The sequence below is a fragment of the Crocodylus siamensis genome, chromosome 5 (genome assembly GCF_052110815.1).
Source record: "Crocodylus siamensis isolate JL-2025a chromosome 5, ASM5211081v1, whole genome shotgun sequence".
Lineage (NCBI taxonomy): Eukaryota > Metazoa > Chordata > Crocodylia > Crocodylidae > Crocodylus > Crocodylus siamensis.
Genome location: NC_143399.1, coordinates 16,764,582 through 16,781,711, shown reverse-complemented (window position 1 = coordinate 16,781,711; position 17,130 = coordinate 16,764,582). Strand labels below are relative to the sequence as shown.

The 17,130-nt window shown below is 45.4% G+C and overlaps 1 protein-coding gene across 1 annotated transcript in view; it reads right to left on the bottom strand.

Moving 5' to 3' along the window:
* Window positions 1-14,714, bottom strand: part of AK4 (adenylate kinase 4) — a 44,481-nt gene extending 29,767 nt beyond the window's left edge. The window contains exon 1 of the mRNA XM_090048599.1: window positions 14,333-14,714. Within this exon, the coding sequence (XP_089904725.1) occupies window positions 14,333-14,477 (145 nt within the window). The 5' untranslated portion in view covers window positions 14,478-14,714. The remainder of the gene's footprint in view (window positions 1-14,332) is intronic.
* Between the last annotated feature and the right edge of the window lie 2,416 nt (window positions 14,715-17,130).

The window sequence follows — 17,130 nt, the reverse complement described above, 5'->3', positions numbered from 1 at the left end:
CAAGGGCTTGAAGTGAATACATTTGTTGCTAGGGAAACACCCCCAGATTCAAAGCACAATTCCTGATGTAACCGGGAGCTTACAATTATGTCTGCAAGAAATTCTCCCTACAGCCTAGGCCCTGCACAAGTCTTTTTCTTCAGCTTGCCTGCAGTGATGCAGTTGCTAGACTGGGGTATATGGCTTCGCTATGCCCCACCAAAGCTAGAAACCTGGGTGTACCCTGTGTCAGGTGTGAAACCTGTGTCACAGAATACAAAAAGGAATTTAGAAGCTGCATCATCCTGCAGCTGCTCCATGTGCCAGAGCTGCGCCAGAGGCCTCGTATTAAGTTTCCACCACCACGCTGCTGGGAAGACTGGGATAAAGTCTCTGCTCTGATGGAATCCTATTGTTGTCCAGAGGTTGTCAAATTCTCCCTATTAGACGGCTTTTGGGTGCCAGGTCTTTAAACACCAAACACAAAAACAGGACCCCGCTGAAGAGTCTCTATTCTGGCCCAGCTTCTGCCAAGGTACATACATGAGGGACGTTGAGTCTCTGCCTACTGAAGGAAGCTAAAGTTTACACACTTCCAAACTGAGTTCAATTTAATACGAAATTAATATGCCAAAGAGACTCTTCCTTCCCACCTGGATTATGAAAAGCCATTTTTGTTGAAGCTGTGAGGAAGCAAATGAATATAATCCCCTAGCAACCTTCATGGTTTACCCCAAGCAAAGCCAATTGCAATAACTGAGCCTTCAGATAAGGGGTCTGGGTGAACAGAAGCTGGCTCCATGAGAAGTGCTAGGAAAGTATATTGTGCACCAAGGATGCTGGATAGCATTGGTACCCACAGGTCCCAGCTGGAACTGGGATCCCACTGGCAGTTTACAAAGCTTGGTATTTCACACATACTTACCATGAGATAAATTTATCATGAGACAGTCCAGTTCCAAAGGACTTTATAAGACAGACCCATAGACTGGAAGAAAGGGAACTTTATTAGCTATTTTACAAGATGAGGAGACAAAGGCACATAATCGACTTGTCCGAGGTCACACAGAGAGGGTATATAGAACTGGGAATTGAATCCAAGTCTCCAGAGTCCAGTTTCAGTGCCTGAAATTCTCCCTAACAACTCATAAAAACAACATATCCCCCAACAGTTAGTAACACCTTTGTGTTGGGCTCACTGAAGTACAAACTTCCATCAGGCCCTCCTTTAAAGTACATCCCAAGAAGCCTCTAGTGGTTTCAACAGCCTGGAAAGGGAGAAGGCAGCTTTTAAAAGTTTTCTAGAATATACAAAGTTCTGCTAATTGACATAACAATCCAACAATATAAATATACTGAATTAAATGTCTACTTATACTTGAGGAATAAAGTTTTAGAGTTAATTAATACTATTCTGAAACCAAAATAAATTCAAAGCTAGTTAAAATTATTTGACAATAGCTGTTCATTACCTTGCTTACAAAACAAAAGTTTTTAAAGTAAATAAAGGATATCAGATCTCACAGAATTCACATACACTATTATTCTTACCAACTTGAAGATACATTTCAGTTGCCAGAAAGGCGGCCTGGCTGCTTTTGAAATGAGGGAACCTGTATCATGTTCATCTCAATATCTACTTTGGTTGCAAAAAATTCTGGTGTCGCTTCTGGAATTAAGACAATATCTGAAATTTATTCATGCAGTGAAAAACTGCATCTCCCCCATAAGCAAGGAGAACAAGTGACCCAAGTTGGTCTTCTAACAAAAATGCACTACAGCTCAAGACTTCTCAGACAAAGCAAGTGCAAATAGTTGTACACATTCAAGAGGCCATTTCAACTAAATGACATCAGCATTTTCTAACAACTGGGGACAATCAACACTAACCATATCAATACAGCAGGCAAGAAGGGAAAAGAATTAGCTTTATATTGTGTGGGATGCACTACCACTATTCGTGTTGAAGAAAGACCCTGCTAACTCCAAGTTCTGGCTCCCAGGATGCAAGAAGTGAAGGCTGCTCACGTCATCACCTGCAGGTCAGTTAGGATTCGGGTATTCCAAACATCCATGACACAGGACTAGCAGACCTCAGGGTTCAGTCTGCCTTCTTTCTACTCAGATACCAGTTACCACTTACAGTGGTGCACGGACCCCTGTAGAGGCAGGGGAGCTAAGAGAAGGGAGGTGGAGGGAAGAGGAAGGGCAGTGGCTGGACTTCAGATCTTTGTCAAAAGTTTAAATTATGTTAAATAACTCTTAGCTAATCCATGCCACTTTCCTACAGTGCACAGTTAAAAGCACAGGAGTTTCTCCTGCAAGAGTTCAACATGGTGACTGGATAAGTTTCGCAAGTACCATTTATAATCATGCATGGTACACTGTTGGCAGTATCAGGTTCACTTATATCAAACGTGCCGCTTGCTTGAAGTCAGCTCAAGGGTAAATCAAGCCCAACTTTTAAAGGGCACATAGTGATTACCACGGATCATTAAAAAAGAGCTTTAAAGTCACCTGCAGGAGGGGCAGGAAGGAGAGCACCACACTTCCCCAGCACATCAAAGTACTGGTCATGCTCCCAGGCAAGATCCCCGAGGATCTTGGTTGGATCCTTTGTGCAGAACAGCAGCTGCACAGCCCCAATGAGATCTTTCACTAATTGTGCTAACAAGGTCTTTCCTTGTCATTGACATCACATGCGAGTCTCCAGGCCTGCCTGGCAGCGCGCCAGGGATTCTCTTTCCTTCCTAGTAGTTCCTCTGGCGCAACTCCAAAGGACAGCCATGCAGGAAGGGACACTGCTCTTCACATGAAGGCTGCTTCTCAAGGGCACCTTACCCACAACAGCAGCTTGCCAGAACTTGTAGCTGGACTGTTTTAAAGGGGAATACGGGAGACCAATCCTGCAGGCACTTTATGCCAAGCAGAATGCTTGGTAACATGAGTGTCACCATGCAAATGAGGAGAGCGATGAAAATGGTTCAAGGGCCGGGGCACATGACTTCTGCAGAGAGGCTGAGGGAATTGGGCTTATTTCATCCACAGAAGAGAAGACCGAGGGGAAGATTTAATAGGAGCCTTCAACTACCTGAAGGGCAGTGCCAAAGAGGCTGAAGTCAGACTGTTCTTAGTGGTGGCTGATGAGAAAAGCAGCAATGATCTCAAGTTGCAGGAAGGGAAATTTAGGTTAGATATTAGGAAAAAACTCTCACTCGGAAGGTGGTAAAGCACTGGAATGAGTTACCTAGAGAGGTGATGGAATCACCGTCCTTGGAGGTTTTTAAGGCCTGGCTGGACAAAGCCCTGGCCTGGATGATATAGTTGGGGCTGGTCCTGTTTTGAGCGGGGGTTTGGACTAGACCTCTGGAGGTCCCTTCCAAATCTATTTTTCTATGACTATGAAAAGCTGACCTCAAGCAAGCAGCATGTTTGATGCAAGTGAACCTGGGCACTGCCAAAGCTTTAGATAGCCGATAGTTCAGACACTACCACCTTCCAAGAGTTGACTGAATCGATGAAGCCTCCCCTGTTCACCCTCATTCACTTTTCATTAGTCCATACCTAAAATCTGTCCAAAGGCAACCTATATTAAGCACACTATTTAAAAAAAATAGAAAAAAAGAAAAAAAAGAAGTTGGGCTGATGCTCCCTCTCCCATTACATAATCAGAAATGCCGGAAGGTCCGTCATACTCACAGTTCTTTACCTCTTTAATTCAAAGTAAGAGTTTCAAATTCTCCCGATCCAAGACAGTCAGACATTTCAAGAAGCCAGGAAGATCAGATCTGACATTCTGAATATTTCAAAATATGGAGGGGGGCATTACCCCAAAAAACAAACATACCCCCCCAACACATAAATACTGCAAACCCAACCTTCCAGGTCCCTTTTATGCCCAAAGAGGGCACAGGTCTGATTTTTAGATATCCTGTATAGGTTACCTGCAAGGAAAAAGCAGTTCGTAATATGCTCTTATTATAGGCTATAACTTTTGTACCAGTCCGGAGCTCAGATATGAGTATGTTCAGATAAGGGCTACATGAATCATTCTTTTTTTTAAGTCAAGGATGCTTCAGACTTTACTCATACTGCCATAAAAGGGAAGAGGCAGGGACAGCTGGCATGATGCTGCTGGCCCTGACCACACAGCTCTTCATATCAAATTGGCAATCATTAAAGAAATGAATTAAACAAAAAGCTAAACACACAGTGTATAAAAATTCAGACTCTCCACAAGCCTAACCCTGCCACTGCAATCTACCCCACTAGAAAAACAAATATTTACCTGTTTTGATTATTTCTCACCGCTAGGCCTTGATTTTCTAATACAGTCGCACCTACATGAGAGAAGGGATAAGCTATTGCTGTGTTATCTCAAGGGAGATATTACAAGACACAAGTAAACCAGGAGCGGGGCTTAATAATAGAAAACAAAGCTTTTTAGTGTCTGCCTGCTATAATCATGGCATAGGCCGAAGCAGGAAGCACAAAAAAAAAATTTAAAAAAAAGCCTACTGAGAAGATTTAAAATTTGTCACAACCAATTCAAGCTAAAATTGGACTTTCTGCTGTACACAGCATCCTTTTATGCAATTTGTAAATAAAAGAAAAACTTTAACACAGTGTGGTTAATACAAACACTCACCAGTTAACTGCATATTAATAAGGTTAAATTACAACAATCAGTGTCAGTTTTCTGGGGCCAGGAATCATGCTTGTGATCTCAGAGATTAATTGAGTGATCTACCCAAGGCACAATGCCCCCTTCATACCTGGGGATTAAGGGGGAAGGAGAGAAGAACTATTTGTCCAGGCAGGCTACCCTAGTTCTTAATCTCCTATGCATGTGATCCCCCAATTTTTTTTTTGGTGGTTTTGCCAGGAGAAACCACGCTAAATGGAAAGGAGAAAGAACGGAGCTTCAGCTAGTTATTCTACCTTTTCACAGATTCATAGATTGTTAGGAACTGGAAGGGACCTTGCGGATCACCAGGTCCAGCCCCTCTGCTCTAGGCAGGAAGACAACTGGGGTCAAGGTACCCCAGCAAGGTGACTGTTCAGTCTCCTCTTGAAAACCTCAAATGTAAGTGATTGCACCACCTCCGGAGGAAGTTTATTCCACAATCTGGACACCCTGACTGTGAAGGAGTTTTTCTTGGTATTAAGCCTGAAGCTTAATACCAAGGTCCTGATGCACTCCTCGTGCACTCCTCTGATATAGCAGTAAACTGCTATCAAGTCCCCTCTCAGCTTTCTCTTCTTTAGGCAAAAGAGGCCAAGGTCCCTCAGCCTTTTCTCATATGGCTTGCCTTGCAAGCCCCTGATCATACAGGTGGCTCTTTTCCAGATCCTCTCATGTCCTTTTCCCTACCCTTCAAAGTCAGCATGGTGTACATAAAAATCCAGTAGGAATAAACTGTAGGAATATTCTCTGGAATACCGAAGGGCCCCAACTACACATGTTCCCACTCAATGGAGTTCAACCGGTTCCTGCGTATAAGACGTTTGTTACCCCCCGAGATCAAGGATGAAAAAAAAGCATCAATGAACTACCCGCATTGTCTGAATAATCTGAAAGAAAGCTTAACCAGACTCAGAAATTTAAATTATAATCTAACCAGTCTCAGTCCTCGGGTAGTTGATTATTTAACACAGCTTTGATAAGGCTTTGTAATTTGGTTTTTAACTGTAATAATTAAAGAAAACCACAGGGGTAGGAATTAATTGGGTTGATGTTGAGATATGAAATCAAAAGTCATCCCTCTCAGTTGAAGATCAGCAGAAAGAGGGTATCGATTTATTTCCTTGTGAGAGCCACTGAGGACTCAAGTCGCACAGCATAACATCCATTTAGAACTAGGTTAATGCACAAAGGACTGTGTGTCCTGGGCTCCAAGTGCTGGTGCCTCATATTTTGCAGTATACTAGCAGCACTCCATTCCCAACACAGACCTCCAGGCAGCATAACAAACACAGACCTCACCTCTAACAGATCTCAAGCTCCTGTCCCTATGGGCCTTCCCCAAAACCTGGATCAAGTTCATTTACTTGCATCCAAGACAAGGTTTCTTTTCCTATGTAGCAGTTGCAGCAGCTCTGGCCTAGGCTCTCACTCTGGGGCGCAGCCAGAGCTACCACCGCTGCAACAACTGCTGCACGGCCGGATTAGGGCCAAAACCACCACATGGTCTGTACCCTGGGCCAAAGTGGGTCTGGAGCCCTGCTAGAGCCAGAGGACGAGGGGTGGCAGGCTGCAGAGGAAGCAGGGGAAGGTGAAGGGGAAGCAAGGGGCCACTTAACTTCCCAACACCTGGCCCCTATTGCCTGCCTGCTACAACCTAGAGGGGGCAGGAAGGGGGAAAGAGGAGTACAAATTTTAAAAGATGACCCTCTAGTAAGTAGATTCTAGACAGAGCCAGAAAACAAAGTTTTATTTAAAAAACAAACACAAAAACAAACAAACAAAAACCTTTCCATGTCTGAAATCTAATGGGGGGGGGTGGCATCTTAAGCTCACAAGTCTTTGGATTCAGATAAACAAAGGGAGATGAAAACTTTTTAAGCAACTTCAAAACTCATCAGGTTTTAAAGAGCAGGGCAAAAAGGAGCTGGAAAAAAGAGAGGAAAAAAGCGTGGACTGCTCCCAACCCCTTCCCTTCTACAGCAAGGGTGTTGTTTCAGCAGAGCCACCTCTAGTTATTTTCACCGCAGCAGTATCCCATGGATAAAAGGGGAAATCTCTCTGAAAAAGAGGTTTCCTGCAAGTCAAAAAGAGAAAGGGTGTCTCTCTCTAGAAGCCAAACAGGCAGCCAGTACAGATCGCAGAGCTCTCTGAGCAAGGTTACTTTATTTTAGCAATAAAGCTAACTTCAGTCTAAGGGAACTGAAGCACAGGCTCCATGTAGTGCACACAGCATAGTCCATTCCAAAAGGTGAAACACATGGAGCCTGATAGAAAAATCCATATTAAGAGAAAAAGGCCCACTTTCTTGCCACGAACAGCAGTAAAAGTGGCTGTTTTTTGTCACCTAAATCTAACCAGGGAACCACCCCTCCTTTATGTCCAAGTTGGAAGTTTTTATACAGGAGCAAAACACTTCAACCGTACACCTGGGATGCCTCCCACACAGACACACAGCAGGGCAGCTGTGCCCCAAGCAACTGCAGCAGTGTCAATGGTGGCACTACAGCCAGCAATCACTGCAGCAGCAGCAATTTTTTAACCCTGGTCCCCTCCAAAGGCAATGCCTGGGGTGGCTGCCCCAGTCACACCTCCTCGGTTACACTACTGCTTCCTCCTCGGTTTCACTACAAGCAATACAGCCCCATCTGGATCAGTTGTCAGGTCACCAAGTTCTTTAATTGCAGTCAGGGTTAGATGGGAATTAATTCCAGTCTAGCAAGACATGCACTTTGCTCTATCCCACTGAAGTGGTTGCTGAGTGCTTGGCAATTTTAACAAGCTGACCACTTATTTGGAAGACAAACTCAAGGTTCTCACTTCAAAAATTCTTGGCTCTAGCTGCTGCCATCTTCTCCCAGCAATGGCTTATCTGCCAATACCTCAAGGTTATTAACTTACTTTATATTAGTAATCTATTCCAGATTCACAGGATAAAGGTGATACTGAGGTTTTACCATCTGTATGAAAGATGTTGAAGCTTATGACAGGACTTTAAACAAACCCATGAACAGTTACACACGGCCTGTTAATAAGTACTATCCAGCATAGATTCATGCCAATAAAACAGTTTACTTTCAGGTGAAAGGGCCTCAACATGCCTTAAACCTGTTAAGTACTTAGCACACCAGTAACCTGTGACTGTCATTCGAGATGGTGCTGTGGCAAGTTGCCTCTGTTTGCATCCACAGGAAGAAGAGAATATATTTTAGTGAAACTCGGAAACTCCCAAGAAGACAGACATGGACAATACACATACGCACACTGGAATGTGGCAGAACAGCACTACTACACCACTGCACACCTTCCAAAAAATAAAATCAAATTAAAATAAAAAAATATTTTAATGTCCACCAGATGATGATAACAGATTCAGCTTTTAAGAGCGAAAGGGGAGGGGGGAGTGTTTATACCAAATTGCATTTTCTGACTTTGGTCTTGGTGGTTAGGTTTGCCTCTATGCCAGGAACTGACTTGCATTAGGCACTCTTCTCTGTCTCAGAGGGAAAGCTTCATTTGAAGTGAAGGGGGGAGAGGAAACAAACTACCCAACCCACTCCTACCATACATTAGCGTAAATCAAATTGAAGATTCTTCTGGCCTCCCCACAGACAAAGCAGCCATTAAAAACTGATTGAGAAATAATAAGCACCAGTTTCTCCTTTGTGTACCTGTCTTGGTCATCACCAACTCTCTCACCCCGAATAACTGATATAGCTCTGACAAGTCACATTATTTCATTTGACTTGTCAAAAAGTGTTCAGCAGCTTTCAACACCAACCAGGGCAGTCACTATGAGAAGATTATGAGACATCAGGGTACCAGCAAAGCATTTAGCAGCTAGTTACAGTACAACAGGGATACTTGTAGAAGCTAAAAGAGCGAGTTCACTGTGACAAAGTGCCAACTTCGCTGCCTCAGACCAACGAGTTACAGACCATAATTACATTACGTCTGCCCCAGAACAGACAAGGTACAAGCTACAGGTTTCTCCAGAGATGCTATGTCAGTATGGCTCAAGCTGGAGATAACTCTAGTTAACAAACAGTCTCATATCCAGCCTCATTCAAACATTAACTTCTGACAAGATGCTCTATAAAATAGAGCCCAGCAGTTTTGCAAGACAGTTCACTTCCTAGGACATAATCTAAGACCAGTTTGTTTCATACAGGCCAGACAGCCACTGTCAGCTGCTAAGACCTTTCAATTTGTTCCTAAAGAGAATCACAAACAAGCCATGGCTCCAGGGTCAGAGCTAAGTTTCCAGCTTGAACCTCTCTTACTAATGGAAACAGTCTCAGCACCAGTTCCTACCCACTGAAAGTCTAAGCTTGAATCTTTCATCTGAACTGGGTTTTACTCAGTTATGGATGAGGCCAAGTCTGAATTTTGTCCAGGATTTCTGGTTGGGACCATATCTCTACTGTCCTCCTGCAGCAAAAGGAAGTGTGACCCTGGAGTCTGTGCACAGAACGGGGAGTGAAAGGCTCTTAGTATTGTAGCCTTTCTAGAGTGAGCCTCTTGCAGTCTTCAGAAAACCAGCGAGGAGTTATGGGTTATGCAGAGCTCTGTAAATCAATACAGAGTAATCCAAACCAGATTCAAACCAGAGGCAAACAAATTAAGGGTACAGCAATCCAGTCTTGACTACAAGTTGCTAAGAAGACTGACAAACTAAAGGAGTATGTTGTTCCTTCATTCAGGTATGGGTCTTATCTGCTGAAAACCCAAACCAAATCCCAACCAAGAACTATGAGAACGTTCGTCTTCATCATCCAGTTCAGCTCTGGAACTGATGTCTGCCCCTTTAAACAGAAATATTTAATGTTCTCCAACATATTCAGATCTTGCCATCTCCCAGTTGTTATACTGTAAACCACAACAAATTACGTTAGTCAGAAATGTAATAATTTAATTAGAAATTCTTTCATTTTATTAAAGGGGGAATTAAACAAGAAAAGATATATGGATCCTAAATGTACTTATGGACCTAAATATAGCTTCCTTGCTTGACCATTTTTAATCTAACTGGTCAGTTTTTTTAACGCAAATGACATTTTAAGTAGATCCTGGACCACTAGACCTGTTGTCTTAATCCCATCATACAAGTTACTATTTCTGCTTTTGAGACAGGAACCACAAGCAAACAGAACTTCTGAAGGGTACTAGACTCTCAGAAGGGAAAAAGTAATCAAAAACATGCAGAGCTGTTTGGCAAAGAGTTCAGCAGTTTTAAAATATCCTTGTGTTACATAAATGCATTCTTCCCAAGATCATATCTCTGTCACACTGCTCAAATCTTTCACTGAATGGAAAGAGTTCAGTCCTGTGAATTGCCAAAAACAGTCATTCCCACTAACTTGAGTGGGAGCTGGTAAGTGTGTCATATCATAGCTGCAACCATCCATAGCAAAGCAAGGCAGACTGGTATCCAGTCCACCAACCTTGTTATGGTCATGCTGGTGTTTTCTTCACTACAGATGTATTTTATTCAGCACCATGCAAAATCAGTTCCTTAGCAAGAGATACCAAAGTCTCAGGTACAAGGCCAAAAATTAATTCTAATGTAGTAAATAGTGAACAGAATCAAAAGTCTGGCCTCAGTCCCTTCAAACACAGGACTATTCTAGCTGAGCTCTCACTTAACCATACAGCCTTTATTGGACCAATAATTGAACAATCTGAAGTCCAGATGGCATTAGACGGTTGTGCCCATACTAACTAATCACTTTCAGTTTGTCAGGCAAGATCAGAAGTGTGAAATCATGCTTTGTTTTAAGGGGGTGTGGGGAAAGGGGGAGAGAAAGAGGGCAGGGGATTCCATCCAGATCAACCAAGGAGGTCACATACAGGAAGGAAGGAAGGAAGGAAAGAAAGAAAAAAATTGCGCTGGCTAGTCTTCAGAGTGTAAAACAGAAAGATCCAAACAAACTTTCATTTAAGCCTTGAAGTCAAGGTTTCATTCAACATGAATGGTCAGTGCAAAGATCCAGTATGGTCAACTGGCACTCGATTTGCTCAGTAACACACACCTAAACCAGCACTGGTAGGTATGTGATCCAACTGCAGCCCAGGTGGTACAACTTTAAACTAGGACTGAAGAAATGTCTCTTCTCAAAGAAAAAAAAATACCCACTGTTTCTGTTAGGAGTAGGACCAGTATTTGCAACACCAGTCATGTTTCCTCTGTATCAATCTTCATTTCCTCAAATGATGCATAGTATCCTACTCAATTCAACAGCTGCTGCTTTCTACGCATAGATGGCTGCACAGCTGTAGTAACTAGGCAATTTCTGGATTAGGATTACTCTAGGAACTAATAATTGAAAGGGTTTTTTTTAAAAAGCTTTTATATGGCAATTTGCTACTACCTGAACACATGAACAAAGCAGGACCTAAGAGATTCAGAAAGAGAATCTACAAGGCCAAATTCAGCCTAACTCACTCTATGGTTGGCTTTAACCTATTCTATTTCTATGCATGAAATTCATGTACAGGCTTGTCTACCTAGGAACACACCAGAAAGTAAGTGCAGTTAGCAGAAGGTGTGACTATAAAGAAGATTAAATTTCTGTAGGCACTATTCTTCCAAATTAAAGTGACGCTACTTTGATTTAGTTCACTTCACTTCAGATATTTTCTTTTTTAGGACTTCCCTGCCTAGGAACAATTTGATACCCGTATATAGATCATCTCATTGAATTAGTATTTCTTGGTGATCAACAGCACTTGCACTTGTTTTTCTATAGCTCCCCTCCCAGCTATAAAATCTCCCCAGAAACTGTTCAAGTTTAATACAGTTTAGAGGCAAATAAAATCTGGTAGTTAAACACTTTTTTGAAAATATTAACAGTTTTGCTTTAGGGTTTAAAGTCTTTAAGAACTCAGCCAGAAAATGCAGTCATAAGATAAAATGTATTTGTTTTGTTTTGTGCTTCCCAATTGAAATCCCTTCCCTCCATCCCTGCTCATGTTGACAGGCCTTAACCATGCTAAAGCAAGGGGGTTTTCTACTCTTGGACAAGCCATGACTGACCATTTCAATTGGCTTGATGTATTTCACTGTTCCTCTTTACAATGACTCAACTTCCTCTGTTACTGTATAAAGAACCAACATAAAAACAAGGAAAACACTGTGGGCAAACCCTCCCTGCCAAAAAAGCAGAAAACCAGTTGCTTAACCATCATGGCAGGGAAATGCAAGCATAAATTGCTTTCAGCTCACTTCTGGAATTAGTAGGACCGGAGCCTGCCATGGATCCCACAGTGCTCCACACCCTGCCAATATACCCATGAGATAGCTCATGAAAAGTTTATGAGCTAGAGCCACAAAGGAGCACAAGGAAACTGCTCGTTAGCATAGTAGGCAGCGGCACCATGGCCCACCATTACCTTTGTTAACTGGATCCACTGAGGTTACTCTACCACAAGACCTCTAATAACAATTAGGTGAAAGCTCTTAGGGATGCAAGTTGGGCACACAATTGCAGGCATCCCCCTTTCTTTCAGTCTCTCTCAATTTTTCAAGGTTTCTTTATGACTTTCTGGTAGATGAAATCCATACCTCTGCCACCTGAAAGCTTCTAGTCACAGCAAGCCCTAAATGTTGAAACCAATGAGAACTGCAGTGTCCTAATCCACTGAAAATTGCTTTTGGCATGGCCAGGAGTGCTGCTTACAACAGTTCAAGTGGGAGCCTCCGGGGGAAAGGGGCAAACTGTAACTAAACTGAAGCAGCAACAAGAAAGACGCAAGGTGGCAAAGGAAAAGAAAGCTTTCAGGTGGGAAGTGAACAAAAGCTTCCTATAAAGAGAAAAAGACCCATGCCTAGGCCTAGCCAGCTGTAGAAAGTTTTGCTCTAATCAGGTTGGTCATGGAAGAATCTTTGGAAACACTATTGTGCAGAGAAAAACTCTACTATAGATGTAATTATGTCTGTTCAGAAGCATCCACTTGAGGAGGGCATGCCAGTATAAGCCAAAAAAAAACCTAAAAGCGTTTTCTAGCTTAGACTTGATTCCCAAGGCCTGAGGGAAAAGAGAGGCATACAAAAGAAGGGGTAGAGCAACATGAAGATGCTATCTGAATTAAACAGCCTTCACTAGTCAGACACCTGAGAGCACATAGGTAATTCTGAAACACATGCCCACAAAAATCCATTCACGCTGTGATATTTATCTACTGCTGCACTTAAGAGAAGCCAATAGGCTCACCCCTGCCTTGTGTCCCGAGCTGCCTCCACCACCAGTCTTCTTGGGGGGGAAAGAGTTTGAAGGCTAACAAGAGGAAGTGGGTAAGAAATTAATCCCCCCCCCAAAAAACAGATGACACTAGAATTTAACCCTTAGTTCTACCAGAGCTTCCACGTAGAAGCTATTTCAGAAGGGTTTACCACTTAACCAGAAACACTTGCAAAGATGTAACCTAGGACGGAAGAGGCTTCACGTCATGAATTTTTTTTAGCTGCATTAGAAAGCTGTTTACCATTTATATATTAAGGGAAGAAATAGCACAAGATTTGTTTTATAAATAAATCCATTCAAAAGCAGCCAAGTTAGAGTCAAATTTCATAATGCCAAGCTGACCAAAAAGCCCACATTTTCTCTCTCCCTGCCCAAACCTGAAAGAATCACAGGTAAGAGGAGACACTGCTCTGTAGCCCAGGATGCAGAGTAAATGATGCAGTAGGGTAAACACACATAGCTGTAGGAGACAGGCCCACAAACACAGCCTCTCCTCATGCACATCTCCAGGACTGTCCTCCACCCTTAAGAAAGAAGGAAAGAAAAAAAGACCTGGAGTCTCCACTGCCCTCCCACCAACACAGCACATCTCATTGCACACGTGTTGCCCCACCTACGCAAGAGTGTTCTACCTCTTTCGCTTGCAAAAGAGACTGCTAGATTGAAGATTTAATGTTTAAATCCAAGCAAGCAGCTCAGCTGGGATACCTGTAGCGCTGCGTAAGCTGGGACTGTTTTTCAAATGGACTTCATACAGTGCATTACTGGATATCCTTGATGCACAGTGCATGCCGCTGCTGGAGCTTTATACATCCACAGCATGTACAATATGCATGCCGGTCACCAGTTGCTGCTCTGCAATTTTTTTATTTATCGTATAAGAAATAAGGTGTCCCACACTACCTAAAGTTATTGTGTACAACCTCTTTCCCTAAACCCACAGCTAACACTCCCTGTGCAGATTCGTTTATCCTGGCTTCTTCTGAACCTTAGTTGCCTCAGAGGCAGGAAGGAGAAGAAGACTGTTCTCCCCCTGCCCTTCCCACCAGCACTGGAAGTGGGGCTCTTCCTTTTACCACACTCGGGCAAACTCAAAGTGTGGGGGGAATAATCCGGGAGGGGGGGGTCAGATGTGCTGCTGCCAAAAGAAAGAAGGGGGCGAGGAACCAAGGGAGGAGAGAAGCGGAGGAAGAGCCCAGCTCTCCCGAGGCAGAGGCAGGGACCGAAGTACCGGTCTTTCCACGCACTTCCACCCGCGGAGACGGAGGAGGGGGCAGGGGCGCGGGGGAAGCGCTGCCGCCAGCCAGCCAGGGCCCGGGGCTGCCCGCGGGGCGGCGGCCGAGCTCGGCGTGCACAGGCGGCCCCGGCGCCCTCCCCGCGGGCAGCCCCGCCGCTCGCGTCCCGGCCCGGCCCGGCCCGCGCTCACCGCTCCGGGCCGCGATGCTCTGGCGCAGGACGTGGCCGCTGGAGAGGTGCTGCAGCCCGAAGCTGTGGGCGATGCGCTGGCACACCGTGCCCTTGCCGGAGCCGGGCGGGCCCAGCACGACGGCTCGCAGCAGCTTGGAGGCCATGGCCGGGTCCCTGCGGGGCGGCAGCGAGGCGGGCGGGAGGTTACCTGCCGCCGCCGCCCCCAGTCGGGCGGGGTCCCGGGGCGGGGCCCCTCCCCAGGCAGCGCCGCAACCCGGCGCGGAGCCCCCGCCCCGTCGGGCCTCGCCGCGCTCCGCCGGCGCCTCCAAGCGCCGCGGCTGCAAATGGGAGCCGGGGCCCGAGCGGCCGCGGCCAATGGCCCAGGCAGCGCCGCCGCGCACACGTCAGCAGGGGCAGGCCCGCCCCCGCGGGGGGACTACAGCTCCCAGCGCCCCCCGCCCGCGGGGCCTGGCTCGGGGCCGAGGGGAGCCGGAGCCGCGGCCGAAGGCGCCGCCTCTGCCTCCCCAAACTGTCCCGCGGCTGCCTGCCAGAGCCGGGCGGGGGGGGGGGTCGCCGCCCCTCGCCCCTTCCTGAGCTCGCCGCCCCTCGCCCCTTCCTGAGCTCGCCACAAACGCCTTCAAGCGGTCCGCTGATAAGACTCACGGGGGAGGAACCGCGTTACAGTGTCATTTGAACGGACGCTTCTCCCCTCTCCCGTGTGTACAGCGGGGAGATTTCCATGACATGCGGGCAATGAAAACAGATTGATCTGATTCAATCCCCCCCGCCCCCCCCCCGTACACCAGCGCAGTGATTCTCAACCAGGGGCCACACGGCACCCTTGGGTGCCTTCAGGTCTTTAAAAGGTGCCACGTTAGCGCTGTTAGGAATGCAAGTGTGATCAACCCACAGATTTCAAGTAGGAAATCGTAGTGTTCAAAGCAGCCTGACCTCCTTTGGGCTTTCTGAGTTCTTTGCAGCAGAATTGCTCTGGTATTTTTCCATAATTGAAATCCAAGTCAAAGCTAGGAGCTGGTATTTCCCAAGGGGAGCCTCAATTTTATCGAGGGAGGCCTTGAATCTAAAAAGCGAGAACTAGCACAAAGCTGCAATGCTTGGGACCATACTCTGTGTACACACACACACATACACACACGCACACACGCTCCCGAGTCATTCAGGTGTCACGAATACCAGTATTAGATTTGTTTCAAACCAGGCTAACCACCCTGTGCTGTAACTCTCCAGCAGTACAACCCGGCTGAAGACAAGAATAACTTGAGCAGTGGAAGTAATTCTGCTACTGCTCATAGCACGCCAGTCACTACTGTTAGTGGACACGGTCAGTCTACTTTCTACACTTTACTCCAGAGGGGTCAAATAGTGCTAAATACTTTATACACACACACACACACACACACTGTTTGATTGTCCCATACATTGAAGAAGGACTGATTTTTGCAGGTTTACAGGCTACAGAGAGAATCACCACTACGTAAGTCTCCCCGTTTTCATGTCTCCTTAGCACAACCACTGCTGTTGCACCTTCCCCCTCCATTCAGCCACAGTCCCCAAGGAGCAACATCTTCTCCATACTCTCTTCTGTCATCTACAGGAAACTGGTCTCAGTCGGCTCGGAAAAGCTTGACTTACCACACACAAAAGGTGATCGAACCCATCCCAACATAGTCAACAAACTGAGAAAAATCAAATGATGAAAAAGTAACTCTGGTCATGAGGGCTGAGGCATTACTATACTCCATTTCTCTGCCACTGGATGCCAACACGTGGAATGAAATCTGATAGAGATTCAGAGTAGGCTCATGCTTTATGTTTCCTCTGTACTACGTCTGCTGATGATTTATCAAACTAACAGTCTAGCTTGCAGGTGAGTCTGAGGGGTATTAGCCCAAGTCACGCAGTTTATGTTGCCATTTGCAGATCTCATTTGTGCCTCTGCAAGACTGCTGGGTTGGACAACGGTGTGCATTGTACTTTCCCCTCCCTTTTCATTCCCCAGGGTGTTCTCTTAAGGTTTGCATCAGCACTGAGGAAAACCCATGTCAACGTATGCATGGGCGACTGGTGCCTCCTGAGTCAGAGGGAGCATGTACCCCCCCACCGGCCAGTCAGCGACCTACGCGTCACCGCTGAATGTATGTACTCTGTTGGTAGAGAACAGGGAATTACAAGGAAGAAACATATTTCTATCGATGTCTCCACCACGGTTCAAGAAGCCCAACGGTTTAAATGTCTCAAATATTTCTGCCTCTTCAACCACCTTAATCAAATGTCTCTCCCTTGTCACAGACAGTGTATGCAAATATGTAAACCTTTATAACAATAGCACCAACCTCCTCAGTCAAAACTGGTGCTCAGCAGAGGAGTACTCATCCTCTTTTCCACAATGATTAGAGATTCACATCCTTCTGGTCTGGCACTGCAGTGTGAGGGTGAGATCTCTCATGAGGAACCAAACAACTCCCCACCTCCTTCCTGAGGACTTCAGCTACTCCTGTTCAGCTCAGGTCCTTTGAACAACTACCTCCTCTCCCCCATGGCCCTTACAACACCACTCTAAACCAGTTTCCATTTCACACGTGGGGACCTGAGAGTCTTAGATTCTCATAGCTATTTAGGTGCCTAATTAGTCAAGGGATCCTGGTTTTCCATTTCCCATGGAACAACAGAGGAAACCATGGATTCCCCCCTTTTATCAGAGAAAATATGGATTTCTCCTTTTATGAGAGAAAGCCGTGGATTTGCTGCTTTTGCAAACAGCTCTCCAGGCTGGTTGAGCTCCATCCTGCAAGAGCT